The 18,588-nt window shown below is 39.0% G+C and overlaps 1 protein-coding gene across 7 annotated transcripts in view; it reads left to right on the top strand.

The window, feature by feature from the left end:
• Positions 1-18,588, top strand: part of PPARGC1A (PPARG coactivator 1 alpha) — a 698,725-nt gene that overhangs the window by 592,166 nt on the left and 87,971 nt on the right. For 4 of the 7 annotated variants that reach the window (XM_074395957.1, XM_039468365.2, XM_074395956.1 and 1 more), the window contains one exon: positions 6,587-6,766. In XM_074395957.1, the coding sequence (XP_074252058.1) occupies positions 6,587-6,766 (180 nt within the window). The other 3 variants (XM_003927482.3, XM_010338164.3, XM_074395959.1) reach the window with 3 other exon arrangements.

Raw genomic sequence — 18,588 nt, 5'->3', positions numbered from 1 at the left:
AATCAATGTGTTTTTCTGCATAACGAGCTAGACTATGAAGAACATAGTACATTAATCTCAGCAGAATAATATTTTACCAATTATGTTTAGATTACTGGGGGATATTTTTTCAGATAAATTATTGTTAAGTAAAAGAATTGAGCTGATTCTAAAAGTATTGGCTTTAACATTTTATGAAAACATGTTTATTCACCAAGATACATAAATGTATACATCTCCTGGGAACTTGGAAGGGTTAAGTCAGACTGTCATGTTACAGGAAGTGTTTTTCCACTGTATCCAGTACCTTGAGTTTGTTATGTATCAATAAGTAGTGTCATCATAAAACAGTTGCACCTGCATTAGCCCTCATCGTCTCAAGGTGCGAGCTGAAAAACAACAAAAAGTAAAGCTCAGGAATTGAGTATTTCTGCTAATAGTGTGTTGGTATTTTTCCCTCACTTCTCGGACATTCTTGATTTCAAAAGGCAAACTACACAACCCAGGGCACTAGGGTTGGAATTCAATGTTTATTCAGAAAGGCACCCTAAGGCAGTTAGAGGGGAAATGCTACATGTTAAAAAAAAAAAAAAAAAAAAAAAAAATGGAGCCTGGAATCTAAGCTGATCTGAGCCCAGCAGCAGCGACTGTATTTACTAACACTTGTTTTCTGGGAGCCTGTGAGAGAAATGGAAATAATTAGAAGGAAGCTGGAAGGATTGGGGTTTTGTGGCTTGTTCTCCTTATATGTAGTAAAGAAAACTGCAGTAACACTTCGGGTGCTGGTATTCCCTACTGCCATAGGGGCAGCCAAATTCTGGGTAGAGGAGTTTGTTTATACCTTAACAAATACAGGCTGTTTTGTTGATTAAACAAGCAAAAAAAAAAAAAAAAAAAAAAAAAAAAAAAAAAAGAAGCCCCATTTGCTGCTTGCAAACACTCCCCCAATGAGAAAATGTCTCATAAAAATGCATCATGTGATAAGCTCCTGCTTTAGTCCCAAACTGAGCTTGAGTCCACTTGGAGATCTTAGAATTAAAGAGTTCTTGGGGAAGACACATTTGAGCGAAGAATGTATTTCCTCTGTCATGAAACAGGGAGCTTTGCCACTTGCTTGTTTTGGAAGGAAAATAAATTAAAAAAAGATTGCAGGGGATTTTGGTTATTATATGGCCAGGGCTCCGTTGAGAGTCTGTGGCATTCAAAGCTGGCTTTAATCACAGCATGATGCTCAAAGCCTCCAAAAGTCCAAGTGTTTCCTTTCTTTCTTTTTTCTTTCTTTCTTTCTTTTTCTTTTTTTTTTTAAGCGTTACTTCACTGAGGCAGAGGGCTGCCTTTGAGTGACGTCACGAGTTAGAGCAGCAAGCAGCACAGGGGAAGGGAGGCTGGGTGAGTGACAGCCCAGCCTACTTTTTAATAGCTTTGTCATGTGACTGGGGACTGTAGTAAGACAGGTGCCTTCAGTTCACTCTCAGTAAGGGGCTGGTTGCCTGCATGAGTGTGTGCACTGTGTCACTGTGGATTGGAGTTGAAAAAGCTTGACTGGCGTCATTCAGGAGCTGGATGGCGTGGGACATGTGCAACCAGGACTCTGAGTCTGTATGGAGTGACATCGAGGTGAGCTGGAGCAGGGCTCGGCGCTGCAGCCAGGACTGGCGCTTCCCTCAGATGCTATTATTCCTGCAAGGGGGGATGGGCTTGGCCAAGGAGAGGAGGCAGGAAAGTAGTCCAGGCAGGAGCTTTTACAAGGGAATCTCAATCTTATCTTAACTCCAATAAGTTTGCTATTTTAAGGTGGCTCTGAGATGCCTTGAGCAAATCAAAGCTTAGCTGCTGTCATCAGTATCTGTTGCAGTTAGAAACTCTTTCCATGTGACTTTGGCACTGCTTCTACTCATATGCAATATTTATGCTCTAAGATATTGATATGAATCAGAAGCTGAAGTCTTTCCAGTGGTGTTTAGTGGCCTGGTTGGAAAAATGCCATTTCTATTTATAATAAGACGAAGATAAAAATATTAAAATGGATGTGTTCAAATATAGTCCGTTTTGACTCTAGTCCGGATTTTTTTTTTCCCCCTCTCTCTCTGTTCATTAGACAGAGAACTTACAAAATCCTAAATAATCCTGCTGGGCTATTTTAGATTGCTTTTCCCAGAGAACACAAAACAACGATGCTGCTTCCTTTAAAACTCCTATGCGTGGTTGAAAGATTTGGCCAGCGAGTAAAAAATGCCTTGCAGTGCAAGGTTTTCCGTTCGCGTCGGTGGCAGGGAAGCCAATGGTTAAATCTTCCTGTACCACGGAGAGCTGCCTGAAGCCGAGAGAGAGAATAGAGTTTATGCAGGACTGTGTGTGGAGCTGCTCGCTGCTTGTGTAAAAATAGACGGCAATACATCAATTCCACAGTCCCTGCTGGCTACGATTCATACGGGGGGGAATAACGCAAGCAGTTTCCGGGTAATCTCTGGACCCTGGCGGGAGGCACAGAGGACCTCCGCGTGTTTGCGTTCAGCACAATGGAACGTTCTCGGAAGGAAAGTTGGGGCAACTTGGGAAACAAGCGAAACTTTCTGTGGACTCGGGTGAGATGGACTCGAATTGAATTGCATGGAGGATCCCAGCTGCTAACAATGAATCTGGCAAAAGACTGCGAGTGTTTCCTCTGGGTAGCTGGGGGCACGTAGGGTAAGGGGGAGGATCAAGCCCACACGTGATTTGATTAAATAAGGTGTCCATGTGGTGCAGCGATACACATCTGAGTGAAAATAATTTGGCCAGGGCCGTCTGTGAATGCATTTTTCCTATCTAGCCAGGCATGCCCGGGATTCTTAACTCTTTGCTGGGTTTGCAAATGTTGGCTCCATTTGCCCTCCCGAGCCTCGGTCGATCGTATTTGTGGATTGTAATTGTTATCTTGTTCCGATTTCTTGGTAAGGTGGAATAGATATGGATAATTCATATGCCCTGTAGCCATTATGAGTCAGGGTTATAAGTGGCTTCAAAGTCCTAATTGTCTTTGAGTAGCCGGAGTGTCCTGTGGGTGGTTGTCTGGCTGGCACTGTGGGTCTCAGCTGCTGTAGTTTCATTTTTCCATCATGTATTATTCCTGATGCTGCTAGAAGTTGATTGAGGAACTAGATCATATGGAAATAAGGAAGATTCATTTTAATCATTGGAATTCCTGCAGTTATTTTCAAGTAAGCCTCAGAAGCATTTAGAATACAGTGGCCTTTAAATTTTTTTCTTAAGGAGGAGAGGTCTTGGCTACTTGTCCAGCCGTGGATGGAGTCGCCAGTCAGCTGAGATTGGGCCAGTTACTTCTCTGTTGCACTATAGGAAGCTAGCTGCTAGAGGCTTTGCCTACATGGCAGCGGCTCTGGGAATCACCCCCGCCACTCTAAAATATTACGAGCAGCAGGTAGACAGGCAGTTTTCATTTTTTGAATCATTAATGTTTGCTGTCATCCTAAAACGTATTATGCCCTTTTGCACATAATGACAGGATAGCACATTGGTTAATAAAGGCCTGTATCACTATAGCTACTCAGAGTGCCCCATGTTTCACAGTTTAATGAAGGTGATGTACAATAAGGTTACTAAGACTGATAGAGACAATTCACATGACATACACTCCACTCAGTCTGTCATTCTTTACGGCCCCTCTCTCCACCCCCTTTCCCCTGTCTCGACCAATTTTTTTTTAAGAACTAAGTTTCTTTTTTCATTAATATAATTAATGTGGCCAAGTCCACTCCTTCTCCTCTCTCTCTTTAAAATTTACCATCAATGGCACAAAAACCTACAAAAGGTTAATAGAGAATTATACTTAATTATAATGATTCATTATCATCAGTGCAGTTAAGCTAATTTATTGTCTGCTCCTTAACTAAGAGAAAAGTCTGTTGGGGTGAAATAACATACAATAATTAGCCTTTTGTGTTTAGTAACTGCTTTATCCTCTTAAATCTTATTATAAAATTGAGGCTACAGTTGTGAAATAACTGTCATAGTTGCAAAGAGGCAGTAGAATATGTCTGTGTAATTGCAGTAAAGCACACCTGTTACAGATGTATAGGGAAACTGTAAATATCAGCATGTCATATGAGGACAGTTACAGGGCTTGGACTGTTAAGTCTGGCATCGTCCAAAGGCCAGATATAAATTAATAACAGGAACACTTGCTACCACTAATGTGTTTTAGATTAGCAGGATAATACCACATTCAGAAGCACAGATTTTATTAGCATGTCAACATTGGCAAGAGCACACACACACTTTTCTCAACCACACCATAAAAGCAAAGAGAGAGAGAGAGAGAGAGAGAGAGAGAGAGAGAGAGAGAGAAAGGACAAGTGAGAGGAAGGCAAGGAATATGTAAATGACAAGAGAGCACCAATACAATAAATTGACCTCATTTGTTCAATGGTTTTCAAAAGTTATTTTAAAATACATATTTCTGGAAGGTTAAAGGATTTTGAACAAGTCATGCCAAAGAGGGCAGTTAAAGAGAGGGACAAGAAGAAGTTGTCCACAAGTCAGTATGCCACTGTAGCATTCCAAAACATGGTTGGTTCCTAAGTTTCACAACAGGAACTTAAGCCATACATAGAGAGCCTACATTTTCTTGATTATTTTTACTTTTGTGTTGCTATTTTTGTTGTTGTTTTGTGTGTGTGTGTGTGTGTGTGTGTGTGTGTTTAAGACTATCCCCCTATAAAATTCTAGTGTATCTTGCACCATTGGAAAGTTATCCCCCTATCTCTGAATTGGTGACATTTAGGAAAAGTTAAGATCGTGTCCTGGTGCTTGGAGGATAAGCTATGTGGGCAAGAATGGAGTCTGGGAAGTGTTACACCCACAACCAAATATGAGCATTGTACCAGAACGAGATCTCTTTAGCCCAATCTCCACTTACTTATAAACCTTGTCAAGTATACTGATCTGTAACTTTGGGCTAACTCAGATAATAAAAGGAAAGACCAATAAAATGACAAGGAAAGAGTTTTCATGGCGAGGAAGGCCCTTCCTTTACATTCCCTTGTGCCTGCTGCCAGAGATCTCAATGGGGCCCGATGGTATTAGAGAAGGATGGCAATGATTTTTAGTCTCCCCCATGCTCTCCTTACCAACTGCTGACTCCATTACCCAGTACTTACTTCTCAGCGTGTTGCTTCTGATCACGCTGCTGCATATGACCTGTGTAATGTGGCCTGCTAGGAATCCCTGCCAGGGATAACAGGGGTGCTTGAGAAAGAAAATCTGCATAAAACTTATTTCATTCAAAATGTAAATGTCAAGGAGCATCTTTCGCTTTACGCCTAACTGCTGCCTGGATATGAACAATTCCACAGCATCTCTCCTGACCTTTGAAGGTGGGGCCATGAGGGTGCTGCGTCAGTGTGTGCCTCCTGGTTTAGACACCCCGACTCACAGGTGGATAAAATCCTTATTGATTTGCCAATGCCAGACCCCTGCAATGGGAGCTCCTGCAGTGTTTCTTACTATCTGCAGACTAACATTAGCAATAAGGAAGTCAATTCAAGTTTAGGAGACCACCTTATCGGTAAGGGGAGTCCACTTGCCTCCAAAAGCCACGTGGTACAACAGTTAAAAAGACTGTCTATTCCATGCAATGGGGTGAAAGACTTTGACAATTAAAAAGTAATCTTGGTGATAAGCTGCCTAGCCATGGTAGAAGATATTTTAAACCTCTCAATATATAAAAATTATCTTAAAACTCTGTAAACAAAAACAGTTATTTCGAATTCACTTAGAGCACAGTTTAGATATACATAGATAGTGAACAATATATAGTCACGATGCACTGTGAGTTTTCTTTTCCAAGTACTAAGTGATCCCAGCCATACACACACATACGTACGCTTGCGCACACACACACACATACAAACTTGCAAGTTACATACAAAAGCCATATAGAAAAAAATATGATTTTTGTCCTTTATTTCAAGAAACTTGCTTTTGCCTGTTAAGGAGGAAGTCCAAAAAGTCATGAAGAGTCAAGTAAGAGTAAATGATTTAAATAACAATTCAGGAGAACCATAGATGAGTCAAAGGACTTTGCATCATTAGTTACCAAATGAATTATATGAATTCTAATGCTTAAAAGGAGTGTAAATGGAGAAAATTTTTCCTAGTGAGATTTCTTTGTTCTTTTTTCATTTAGCAATCATTTATCGAGAGTCTATTATGTGTGATGGAATTTCCAAGGTAAAATCAAGTTTGTATTATGGCTAACCATAAGACAATTTGAAACTTTAGAAGCAGTAACTATCAAACAGGTGCCAAGAATTTTGTGCAAAGGTATATAGTTGATTTCTAACTGGAAGAATCAGAGAAAGCTTCATGGGAGCATGGTATTTACCATGTGTTTGAAGGTAGAATTTTGGATGGAATAAATCAGGGAAATTATCCTTCAGGAGCCAAGTGAGTAAAGATTTCAGGATATTTTTCCTGGTGATTAAAGTCCCAGAGACTAGCTTTGGTGATATCGTTGTATTAACTAGGCTTAATTCCTATCACATGCTATTGCAGTTTAATAAATTCCTGTGGTTAATAGAAACTTTTTTTTTTCTGCCTCCTGCAGTGTGCTGCTCTGGTTGGTGAAGACCAGCCTCTTTGCCCAGATCTTCCTGAACTTGATCTTTCTGAACTAGATGTGAATGACTTGGATACAGACAGCTTTCTGGGTGGACTCAAGTGGTGCAGTGACCAATCAGAAATAATATCCAATCAGTACAACAATGAGCCTTCAAACATATTTGAGGTAAGGACATCCTTTGGAAAAATTAATTCTTCATTGACTTTGGCGTTGGCCAGAGTAACATGGTAATAGGCCTGAACACATCATGGGTTTTACTTTGCTGTCATCAAAAGACTTTTACATACTTTGTAACTTATGGAAAAACAGTGTTTGGAAAGCAAATGTTTTATTTTTATTTTTATTTTATTTTTTTAAAGACTTAAGGGACTAAGAATCAACAACTGAGTGAGTTAAACTCTGTTGAAATAGTAAGGGATTGTGAAAGAATTAGTGACAAGGAAGAACAAAAGTCTAAACCTGTTTATTCCTATTTCCCATAGAAAGATAATGAGCAATAGATGGTACCTCATATAAATTCATAAATGAGAAGGCATTTTTTTTAAACCAAGGGGGTAGATGTCTACCTTTATTTGCTTTACTAATTAGGTGAACTCTTTTTATTATTATTATTATTAATTCGATTTTGGTTCATATCTCTAATTTCTTTATATAATGGGAATTTCTAAACCCAGCTAATCTACTCTATACTTATAAATCAGTCAAAATTCATTTACTTTTCAGTAGCAAGAATTACCTCCCTGACTCTGGACTCTTATTATAAGCCTACCCTATAATAAAGAATGTTAATCTATTCCTATTAAAGTGTTACTTTGAGAAGAGAAATTCTTTCCCACAAGATCAGTAATCATTGACTTGAAAATACATGATTTTTTATAGGAACAAACATTTAGTGAGTACTCTGGCAAGTGAATTAAATGAAGATTGACAAATCAGCTAGTTTCTTTTATCACAACTATGAGTGCCATCATCGTCATCATCATCATCATCATCATCATCACCTAATGTTTTCTGAGCACCTACTGTGTGCCAGACTTTGTTTTCCACCTGCGAAGACATTTCTTATACTTCAAAGTTATTTGGTTGAAATCCAAGTCTTGAGAAAGCCAATTTTAAAGTATTAATTGAGTTTTTTCCTGGACCCCAGCATATAATGCATGCCGAATAAATGATTGTTGAATCAGGAGTGAATGATGACTCTATTCATGTTGATAACAATAATAGTAATGACAGTAATGGCCAACATTTTGGAATTCTCATGCTTAATATATGTCATCCCACTTATCTTTGTAAACAACCTATTATTAGGTGCTATTATTATCATTCCTGTTTTACATATGCAGATACTGAAACTCAGAGAGTTTATTTGATTTTCCCCAAATCACACAGTTGACAATAAAGACCTGGGGTTTGAACCCCAAATTTATTGGACTTCAAAGTCTATATCCTTGATGAAAACAGAGAACCTATGAATTTGGATGACAGCCATTCTTTACAAAGACATATCAAGCTGCTTCTTTGCTCAATATATTTAAAAATAGAACAGAATCTTTCCTTTCAGTGTTGGTTGGCATGGAGGTAGTTAGCTGGTGAGCTGAGATGGCTGCAGGTTCTGCCGATGGCTGAGATTTTGTAATACCTCTGGAGATTAAGTGGGTTTTAGAAGAATGCTTAAGGTAGTAGAGTTAGGACTGGGGAGACAGAACAAGGTGGAGGAAACACTGAAGATTGTGGTTAATTCTATTTTCCCAGGCTTCTCAGCCAGGTCTGAGAAAGTTCATGTAAGGACTTGGCCAGTTAGAACTGGTAAATTGAACATTCCTCACTCAGTACACTTGTCAGGTTACAGGCCCATTCTAAGTCATGCTGCATTAAATAAATAGTGCTTTAAAAAAATGTCCATCTCTATAGACCTCTTATCTAAGAATCAGCTATTCCGTATCAGGTGAATGCCATGCATTTTGTAGAGGCTAGAGAATCACTTAGAGGTGGGGGAGATGGCAAAGGAGTCAATGCCTCTCTGGCGGACTACTTTAAAAAAAAATACAACTTTCTCCATAACCTTTATGTCCCTGTATTTTGTATTGTGGTATTTGTGAGAGGTACTTCACATTTGTACCTTCAGGAGCCTTGGTTCAGCATCTAGTTAATTATCTACATGTAGGTGCTTAATCTATGCAATGCTACCCTTTTTGTTTCCCTGTATCATATTCCACACTAATAAAATTATTTTCAGGCAGGACTCTAAAACAAAAAGTTCATTTAATTTAGTCTCTCGTTAGGTCATTTTAAACCATTGATTCTTAACCAAAGGCAATTTTGGTCCCCACCCCCAACATCCCAATTCAGGGGACATTTGACAGTGTCTGGAGGCATGTTTGGTAGCTACCACTGGGGACAAGCTGATGCTATGAGCATTTACTGAGTAGAGACTAGAGACTGGGGATGCTTGCAAACATCCTGCAACATGCAGAACGGCTCCCACCACAAAAAAATGATTCAGCCTCCAGTAAAAAAAGCGCTGAGATTGAAACACCCTGTTTTTTTAAAAAAAGTCATAAAATTCCCCCTTATAAATTACTAAAGACTAATTGGTGAGATTTCTGAGAGAAGACATAGTAAGGTACTGGATATAAAGAATGAGAAGTCATATAGCGGTATCGACATGCCTGGGGCTCCAGGACTATTATGTCAGATATTCTCTTAGTGTCAGAGGGCAAAAGTGACTGTTTAGGTAAGTTCCCATAACAGTTTTCTCTGATGTCACAAAGCCCATTCTTTATCTAGGCAAAGGGTAAGGTCATATGTGGCAATGTGGTTACCCACAGCGGCAGCTTCAGGGGCATTTGCATGGCATGATGTCACCTCCACTCTTTGCCCTCTAGTGTTAAACTCATACATCTTTTCTATAATGTGAAAGGAAAGGGTGTTTTGAGCAGAGGTGACATTCTAAGATTGGGTCTTCCCCTGTGAAGAAGGTTCGTATGTAACCAAACAACTCTTTCACGGCCACAGGTTTGTGTTGCTTCTCCCAAAGCAGCATTTCAGAGAAGCGCTTTCCCAGGGCCAGACACTCACAGTGGACTTTTCACCTGCACTCACCTTCTTCCAATTTGCAAAGCCCTGCCTCATCACATTTGAGAAGGCCTTGTACTTGAGCAAGTTAAACAGTCACGGGCTCTGCCATCTCTAATCTGACAATAACAAGCATTGTCTACTTTGGATTCCCAGAATAAAATCAGGCACTGAGTAGTTAAATGCTCTTCCCTGACTCAAGTAGCACGTCAATGACACCACTGGAAACTGGCCCTCGGCTCTCTGAATTCCCATCACAGCAGAGAGTGGGATTTAGGGGTATATAATAGAGTGTCAGAGTCTTAAAATGTTGAGAGTAAATTATGTATCTCTTCCTTTCGTTTCTTCCATATGTTTGAATCCAAGTTTAATTTTTATTTAGCATCACAAACTTAATAATGATAAAGAATGAAGGTGAATGCCACAATTTCAGAAAGGGAATTCTGAGTAGGGGCAGAGGGGTGGGGACATGCAATGGCACATGTTTGGTTGAGTAACTGGACACACAGTGTTCTCTGCTTATGCAACCTGCGTTGGATGTGTGAATGCAGGTGACCAGGTACGATTCAGAAGCCACTTTAAAAAAAAAAAAAAAAAAAAAAAAAAAAAACAGGGCAAAAGGCTTAGAGGTAACAGCCTTCAGTGAATCTGATCCATGTGTAAGGAAAACAGGATGCTGTCCCTGGACCGGCTGCTAGCAAGATTTATGTTTCAGAATATTGCAACATAACTTCCTTCCCTCTGTTGCCTTTGTGCATTGTTTGAAGGAGGAGAATAAAGGACTACTTTTACATCACAGCAGTGTGTAAAGATGTATGGCATGGGGTTAGTTTAAATAGCATATTGGCCTTTCTGGGTCACTGTGGGCAACCTTGTCCCTGATTTATTTTAACACCTGCTTTAATGCCTCCATGATACAACTGAATGGACATCTTTCATTCATTCGTCTGTTACTTCTGAATGAAGCTACTTGGGGTTTGTTAGAGTGATGGCAAGTGAGAATGCAGTTGTCTCTATGTCATTACTTGTAATACGTTCTGAGGCCTGCCTTTGCTGATGGGGAGAAAAGGACTCTCACAGCTGTAGCCAGCCAGCATTCATGTTTGGTTATTGCTGGAACTCTCAGGAAGCCTGAGACTGTGAGCTTTGTAGCAGAAAAGAATGAGTGGTGGTTTTGTATTTGTGTGTAAATTTTCCTGCTATATGGCATCAAGGAAATTAATGTGGAAGCTTTCAAGACTATTTGATTATTCTAGCTTTAATATAGATACTTTACATTTCTTCATTTGGCTTTCAGTTACACTCTAAATTTTGCAAAAAGTGGGCATTTATTATGTACCTATCAAAAACTTAAAATAACAAATATTGGCAGTAGTTCCACAGACCATGAGCATTTAGGGAACAGGGAATCTGCCAGTCTTATTCACTGATATTTTTCTAGACATTTTCTTAGAAAAACAGCAGAAAGTGAGAACTCAATAAATATTTGTATCATAAGGAATAAGTTGATTTTCATGTGTTTATTGATGGTATGAACTGAGTTAGGTAATGTCAAGATTATATACAAAGCACCAAAGAAGGCCTGTGTCCTAAAGGACTTTAAATCTAGTTTGGGAGGCAAAACGAACAAATGTAAAACAATTAGGAAACCATTCAAGGATGTGTATTCATATATACAAGTATATGCATATGTTTGTATTCTTAGCAATTGGAAAACAATATAAGACTGTACATTCATGTATATGTATATAAATGTACCTACATATATATACATATATATATGCAATTTGCAAACATTGCAAGCTCATGTATGCATATATGCATGTATATGTGTGTGTGTGTGTGTGTATGTGTATTTCTAGCTGAGGACGTAAACAGCAAGAATAAATTCACAAAGACTTTTAAAAGAATAAGAGCAAAGTGTTATCATAGAGGGGATGCGAAAGTGAGGAGCTTGGTTTACTCAAAGTAAAATGTATATTAATGGGAACACAGAAGTAGGGGGAGTAAGTTTGGTTGTAAAGTAGGTACAAAATTATAGTGGGCCATGAGACCCCAGGTGGAAATGTTTAGAGTCTGCATGGTAGAACGTAGGATGTAATTAAAGGTTTTTAGCAGGAGATCAAAATAATGTAGGTGGTATTTAAGAATGATAATGCTTAAGAGATCTAGGCAAGTAAGAAATACGGAAAATCAAAGAGCAGGCCCTGCTGCATTCCAAACCCAATGTGATACAGGTACAAGGAAGGGACAAGGCAATAGCAGAGGGGGTGGCATTCAGGGAACAGATTCAAAGCACCTTGAAGGAAAATTCCATCAGCCCTGATAACTCTGAGTTAGGATTCACAGAGAGGTGGCAAGGAATGCTAACTCAAAGATACTCCGAAGAGAAGCAGAACTTCCTGGATATCCTCCCTGGTTAGGCTTCTGCTCACCTTTAGGAGCTAAAGTACTTCCTAGATTCGTGAGTCATTTTACAAAGGGGCCCTCTATCTCCTCACTCCTCACTGCCGCAGGGACAGAACATATTTAATCCAATCCACAAATTTACGTGATGTCTGCTTTTTTTCACTTGTCTCCTTAGAGGAAATTCTGCAGCCTTCCATGGTAATGAATTCCTGCTTCTGTCTGTGCCTGTGGTCACACAGACTTTTCTGTGAATGGCAAACCTTGGAATTTTAACAAAACAAATAGACAAGAAAAAAATGCATGTATAAACAACCTCACCTTAATTTAATTGTTGGAAGAATAAGTTCTTTTTTGTTATGTGGGAGGGCTGAATTAATTCACAATAATCACTTTTATAAGATTTCTGGAATTTCCAATTTGCAATCAATAAATGTTTGTCATTTAAATTAAATTTACGGCCCACAGCCAGATTTTTGCCACACTTGGTAATGACACTTACAGAGAACATAGACTTCAAGTAAGAAAATAATAGCCATTTAAGTGGAGAGATAATTGGCTGTAACAGAAGAACATTGAGGAATGTTGAAACTCATGGAGACTTATGGAGTATTTTAAAAATTTATGTTGTACTTATCTTTGCATTTGTAGTCTACCACAAAATTCCAAATTCTGGGTATAAATCAGTTAGATGTTCATCTTGGAGAGTCACAAATCAGGAAGCAACAATCTGACCCAGCCTGTGTGCTGCTTTATTTCCAGCCTCTACTGTCGGCTTATCTTGCAGGGAGACTAAATAGTGTTGTCGTGTGTATGTGTGTGTGTGTGTGTGTGTGTGTGTGTGTGTTGTGCTCATGTACACACCGCATTTAAGCACTGTTGTTTTAGACTTCTTGGCTTGATAACATCTGGCTTATCTTGGGAACATCTGGTTTATCACCCTATTTCCTCCCTGCCATTATGCTGACCACTGGAAAAATACGGCTCAGGAGTTCTGACCCACAGGGCTCTGTCTCCTGGCATCAACCCCTGCTAATAAATAGCAACTCACAGGATGCAGGTTACATGACCATCTTTCACTGGCACTAACTTTCCTGCCTGCTGGTGGCTTTTGTTAATAGAAGGTGTGGCTACGAGAGATGAGATTGGCTGCTGTTTTTTGTTGTTGTTGTTGTTGTTGTTGTCTTTTGTTTGTCTGTTTTTAAATGGAAGTTGATTCAGTTCTTAGCCATTTGCAATTTGCAAAGTGAGAATGTGTCTGTTTCATTAGGCACAATGATTGTAGAACATGCCATTTTGTATTTTGGGGTGGTAGAGACCCATGATTGCATGTCAGATACTCTAGGCACTCCAGAAAGTAAAATGGGCCATTTTATGGGCTTATCTCTGGCTTTTTCAACCTCCCAGAGTCTCAACTGGTTCATCAAAGTTACTCTACCTGGATACCTTTGGGGCCAAAATAGTGGAGACCCAAATTCACAAGGAGGAAATCTTGGAGCAGAATTAGGAAAAAATGGCTCATTGCTTCTTAGATTTACTTCAAAGATAATAGTGTAGGTGAAAGTAATCACAAGGTTCAGGGTGTTGCATTGGACAAACTGTCTGTTTGTATAGCAACCATGTGTCTGTGTGGAGCCCTTATACACATGCTGTGTTTATTTGTCCGTGCACCACTATCTCTATGCCATGTCCTGGAAGCACAGCCCAGCAGATGACTCACCTCTGGATGAAATCAACACATGAAGCAGATAAAAAGCTGAACATTAAAGACCACATTGTTACAGGGGAGAGCCAAATTGTTCCTCTACCATTCCCTATCCCAGACTTCACATTTAACAAGGTTAATTTGTCCCTATAATTATGTGCCTATTCTTTGAGTAATGAAAAATTTTATTGTGGGTTTTATAAAATGAATTGCCTGTGATGTAAAACAATTTCGGTAAGGGCCATTTTTTTTTTTCTTCTTCTTAACCTCTCAGGTTCCTTTTAACTTTTAAGACTGCACTCTGAGGTAAGTGTGAAAGCAAAGCAGGATACTGTGTTTTACCGTAGCTGGAATGAGAACAGGGAGAAGGGGAGAAAGATCCACAATGAAATACGCACTCTTATTCTTGGCAATGGCAGAGCTGTTTGAAGCTAAATGACTTCTTATCCATTAAGTCATTTGTCCCAAAGTGATGATAGAAGATACTTTTGTGCCTTTTCTTTTCCAAAATTGATAGAGTGATTTGCACAGTTTCAGATTCTAAACACCAATGTTTTTGTAGACCTGCCCATCTCCATTACTACTGCAAGTTACTCATTCAAGGTTTGCAGCCAGATGGATTAATGAATTACCAGATCTTGCATAAACTGACTTGGCCTGACTTAAACAACTACTTTTTTATTTTCTTTCTCCTTTCCCTTTTTTGGGGGTAGGGGGCAGTCTTACAATTGGTGTTCATGGGCTCTAGAGAGAGTGAGCCCCACTTTGGATTTTTTGAAGTAGCTTCTTTAAGGCTTCACTGCACTTTCTCATTCTTTCCTGAACTTCTACTCAGAAGCAGTCAGTTCAAGGAGGAGCAATCAGGCTGGTAGGGCAGAGAGGAGGGAGGAAACTCAGTAGTCAAATCCCGGGTGGCTGATGTCCTTCCCTGTGCCAAATCGGCATGATTTATCAGAGCCTTCTCTTCTGCATGGAGTCGAGAGCGAGTTCCATGGTCCTCACACAATATGCATAGCTGGAGCTCTGAACTTTGAAGGAAAGCCTCAGAGCTATTTGCAAAGTGCTGGTGCTTAGTGAATACTAAATTACATTTAGGAAATAGTCTACTGCTACCAGTTATACTTCATTTTTATTCTTGACACAGACACCTAAATCAGAGAACAGTAACATTTCAGAGATTATGGAAGCAGTTTGGGTATGTTCCAACACTATAATAGGATCAGAATTTTAAGGCCTTTTGTATTATTACCAATAGTCACTTAGTTTCTACTGCAGTGTACTTTGTAGGGAATTACAGCTTTTACTAAAAAGATTAAAATGCTATTATGCAAATGATTGCAGTATGTTATTATGTTTACAAATTAACATCCATGGCTCAACACACAAATTAACTAACTATTCTATCTGTGTTATTAAGGATTTAATAAAGTAACTGTTAATAAAAATGGGTAGCTTAGAACTTTAGTAGAAAACAATGGTGATTTAACACATGGAACTTGAGCATTGTGTTTAATGTTCTAGATGATATCATGGTAAAATAAAATTGAAAAAAGCACATAGAAAAACCAGAACTGTGTGAATAGCAGAGCTGCTTGCCTGAGAGTCTGATGAACGTGAACTAAATAGCTTCAGGCTGCAATGTACAGTGGGCAGCATAGCAATAAATCTAAGCAAAGCACACAAAACATTTTCTATTAATAAATAGTTCATTGAAATGATAATTACCCTCCATTACATGTTTGATATGTTCCATATACACAGAGAATACTTAACATTATTCTAAAATGGATCTCAGAGCAAATTTTGCTGTGGCGAATGGGATTTAGCTGTAGAATATTGCTGGGTGATAAAAGAGGAGAAGGCTAGGTTCAGACTAAGATGGCTTTACAAACAGGCTGCAAATTGCTATTCCTGGCTGTTCATAGGAGATCATAAAAGCAAGGAGATAAGAGCCGCCAAGGTCCCTGAGAAATGAATGTATGTGATTATGTTATCTTGTGGGTTGGATTTACTAGACAGACCGACAACACCTTCACTTGAGCCCAACAGGAAAAGTAGAAAGAGATACAGATTTTGGATAGCAAACTTTGTCAGAATAGGAAATTCCAAAGCACTGTAATTCAAATGTTTCAAAAGAGATTCAGGATTCCAGTCACTGACTTCTTTGCTGAATCTCAAAAAAGAAAGAACTAGGGGTATGACCCTACTACTAAGCAAATAAAAGGAAACAAAAGAATTACAAGAACATCCTGGAGAACTGATTTTGTGTTTCAAATATTTCGGACTCATGTTTCTTAATTTTCAAATAAAGATGTTGAAAACTCCTAACTCCACGAACAGTTAACTTTTTAGGTCTCCCTATTGAGGGCTTCTAACTTGAACTTCTAACTAGGAATATCTGGATGTACTGAAGAAATGTATAAGCAGGGAAGAGACTTCAGAGTTGGTCAAGGTTTGTGCCCTTGCATACACTATAAGCAATTTATTTTGTTCCAAATAGCACCTCTGTTGTTGGGGAGCTATTTACGCAAATTTTTGATATCTAGCTTTAGCAAAGTGCCTGGTTCCTTCATTTCCTTCCACATTTGGATAAATTGTGTTGTTCTTCACTCTTCCAAATTTGTCCTCGTTGAAGCGAACACTTGCAAATTGGTTGAAGCTTGCTAAGAGAAAGAAAGGGAGGTAGGGAAGAGGAAGAAAAAACCTGACCAAAAGCAGTTGCAGTGACAGCTTATGATTTGATGGTTTGTGGCCTTGTCCTGTTCTCAGGCATCTGATCAAGAAAGTGGTACAATCCTGTTATGCAGACATTCTGGAAGTCTTGCCAACATTCACCTGACATGACCAAGGTTTAAAGTCCTTGCTGTAACTTTACGAAGCATAGTGAGAGTGTGTGCCTGTGTGTGTGCATATACACTCACTCACATTCTTTTCTTTTTTTTTTAAGGGAAAAAAGTGATCTTTGCCATAGAAGGGTGGTAAAATAATTAGTCCAGTAGACAAATGTCTTGGCCCATGTTTAAACAGAGCTTTAAGGACACAGTGTTCCCAAGAGTCACATATCTAAATACAAACCAGTGTCAGCTGCCATGCAGACCAAAATGTAATAGCCTGCTTTCACATAGGTCATCGTCAATCCATTTTGGTCGCAGTCACACTGCACATCTGTTTCTGTGAGCTGCAGCTTCTTAAGGTGGCATTTGGTCTTCCTAAGAACACAAACAACCAAGCTATAAATTGCCACTGCTGGAGTTATTTTGAATAAGTGTATACTGTTTCATATTTATAATGGTGAAGCTTCATAATATTCATAGTGAATATATAACACCGATCAGTTCAACAAGCATGAAATTGTATGTTGTCAACTTGTCACATAAATAGAGTCATATTCTGGCTTGCGATAATGTTGAACTAACATTTTTTCCCCCAGAATTGTCGAGAGGGTCACAAAAAAGTGAGGAGGTAGCACTTCCTTTGGGTAGATAACCCGTCAAGGCTATTGTAAAGTTGATATTACTGTTGATGAGTCCCTTTTCTCCCCTCCCTTTGAAGCACTAGCTTTTCTTGGGTGAATGCTAATTGGCTAATCTGGTGTGTTTCTGCTGTCATCCAGTGATATCATTTTCAGCTAGGACATGGAGGCTTTTTTGGGTTGTGTATGTGTTACTAGCTTTTTTTTCTCCTTTAAAACTTCTTTTTTTTTTTTTTTTTTTTTTTTCTATTCTTGTAGTGCAAATCAGTGCTAATTGTCATGAAATTCTCTAACTATATTCTGGCAAGCTTTCTTTTTGCCTTTTCACCCCAGTTAACTCTTAATTTATTGCCAGAGCATTAGGAAATAGTGAAAGCTGGACATTTTATTCAAACTTAGTTGAGATAGGTAATTTAAAGAGATACAGAAAAAAATTATTGAACCAAATTTGCACCTTGCTAAAAGGAGAAAGGACGAATGAAATGTGCTTGCCAATAGCTTGGGAGAAAGTCAGAGACCAGTTTCCACAATGGCTGATATTTCTGCACCAGAGGCATGGTAGAAACTGATGCAAGTCTGTTTTCACTTTTGAGAAATTCTTAGATATGTTCAACCTTCCTCATCTTTATTCCAATGGCCTGAAGACAAAAAGGCATTGCAATCTGTATTACCCGGTTAAGTTGCTAACTTCAACACCTCGAGGTAGTACTTTAGATTTTCTAGAGCACTATGCAATGTTATTGAGGATTATTACTAACACTTTTCTTTTCATCCTATGTCACTTGGGGTACAGCTGGTCCCATTTTCTTATACAAGGACGAATCCACTGGCCAAAGCTCTCGATTTCCAACTTTTGCAACACTTCACATTTCTTCTTGCCTGTGGATTTTAAAAGTTCATCTCTCCTCTCACTGATTTACTTACCTATTCACAAAAATATAATTGTCACCCGTTAGCATGCTCAGTGTCTGTCCATTTTAAGGGGATACGGTGGTTAAGAGTAAACCTAGTCCCTGACTCCATGAAGCTTTTGGTTAGTGATGAAGACAGGCCTTTTAAAATCAAGTAAGATAAGCTATCTGTTTGAGGAAGTGGGGCAGGGAATTTCTTCATCTGTCAGTTACATAGTTATCACTATCAGATAAATTCTGCCCTTCTTCTACGTATTGTCTTCAGAAATGCCTTCACCTTGAAATGGAATTCTGCTGGAGAGCATTTTTCCTAGCTAGAGGAAACTTCTATTCCAAACCAAGAACCCAGGTATAAAGTCCAATAAATGTAGGGCAGTGGGCAGAATATTTGAAGTTGGAAGACCTGAAATTTATGATG

The sequence above is a fragment of the Saimiri boliviensis genome, chromosome 3 (genome assembly GCF_048565385.1).
Source record: "Saimiri boliviensis isolate mSaiBol1 chromosome 3, mSaiBol1.pri, whole genome shotgun sequence".
NCBI lineage: Eukaryota > Metazoa > Chordata > Mammalia > Primates > Cebidae > Saimiri > Saimiri boliviensis.
Note: the sequence above shows the minus strand (reverse complement) of the source record. Positions and strands in the feature narration are given on the sequence as shown.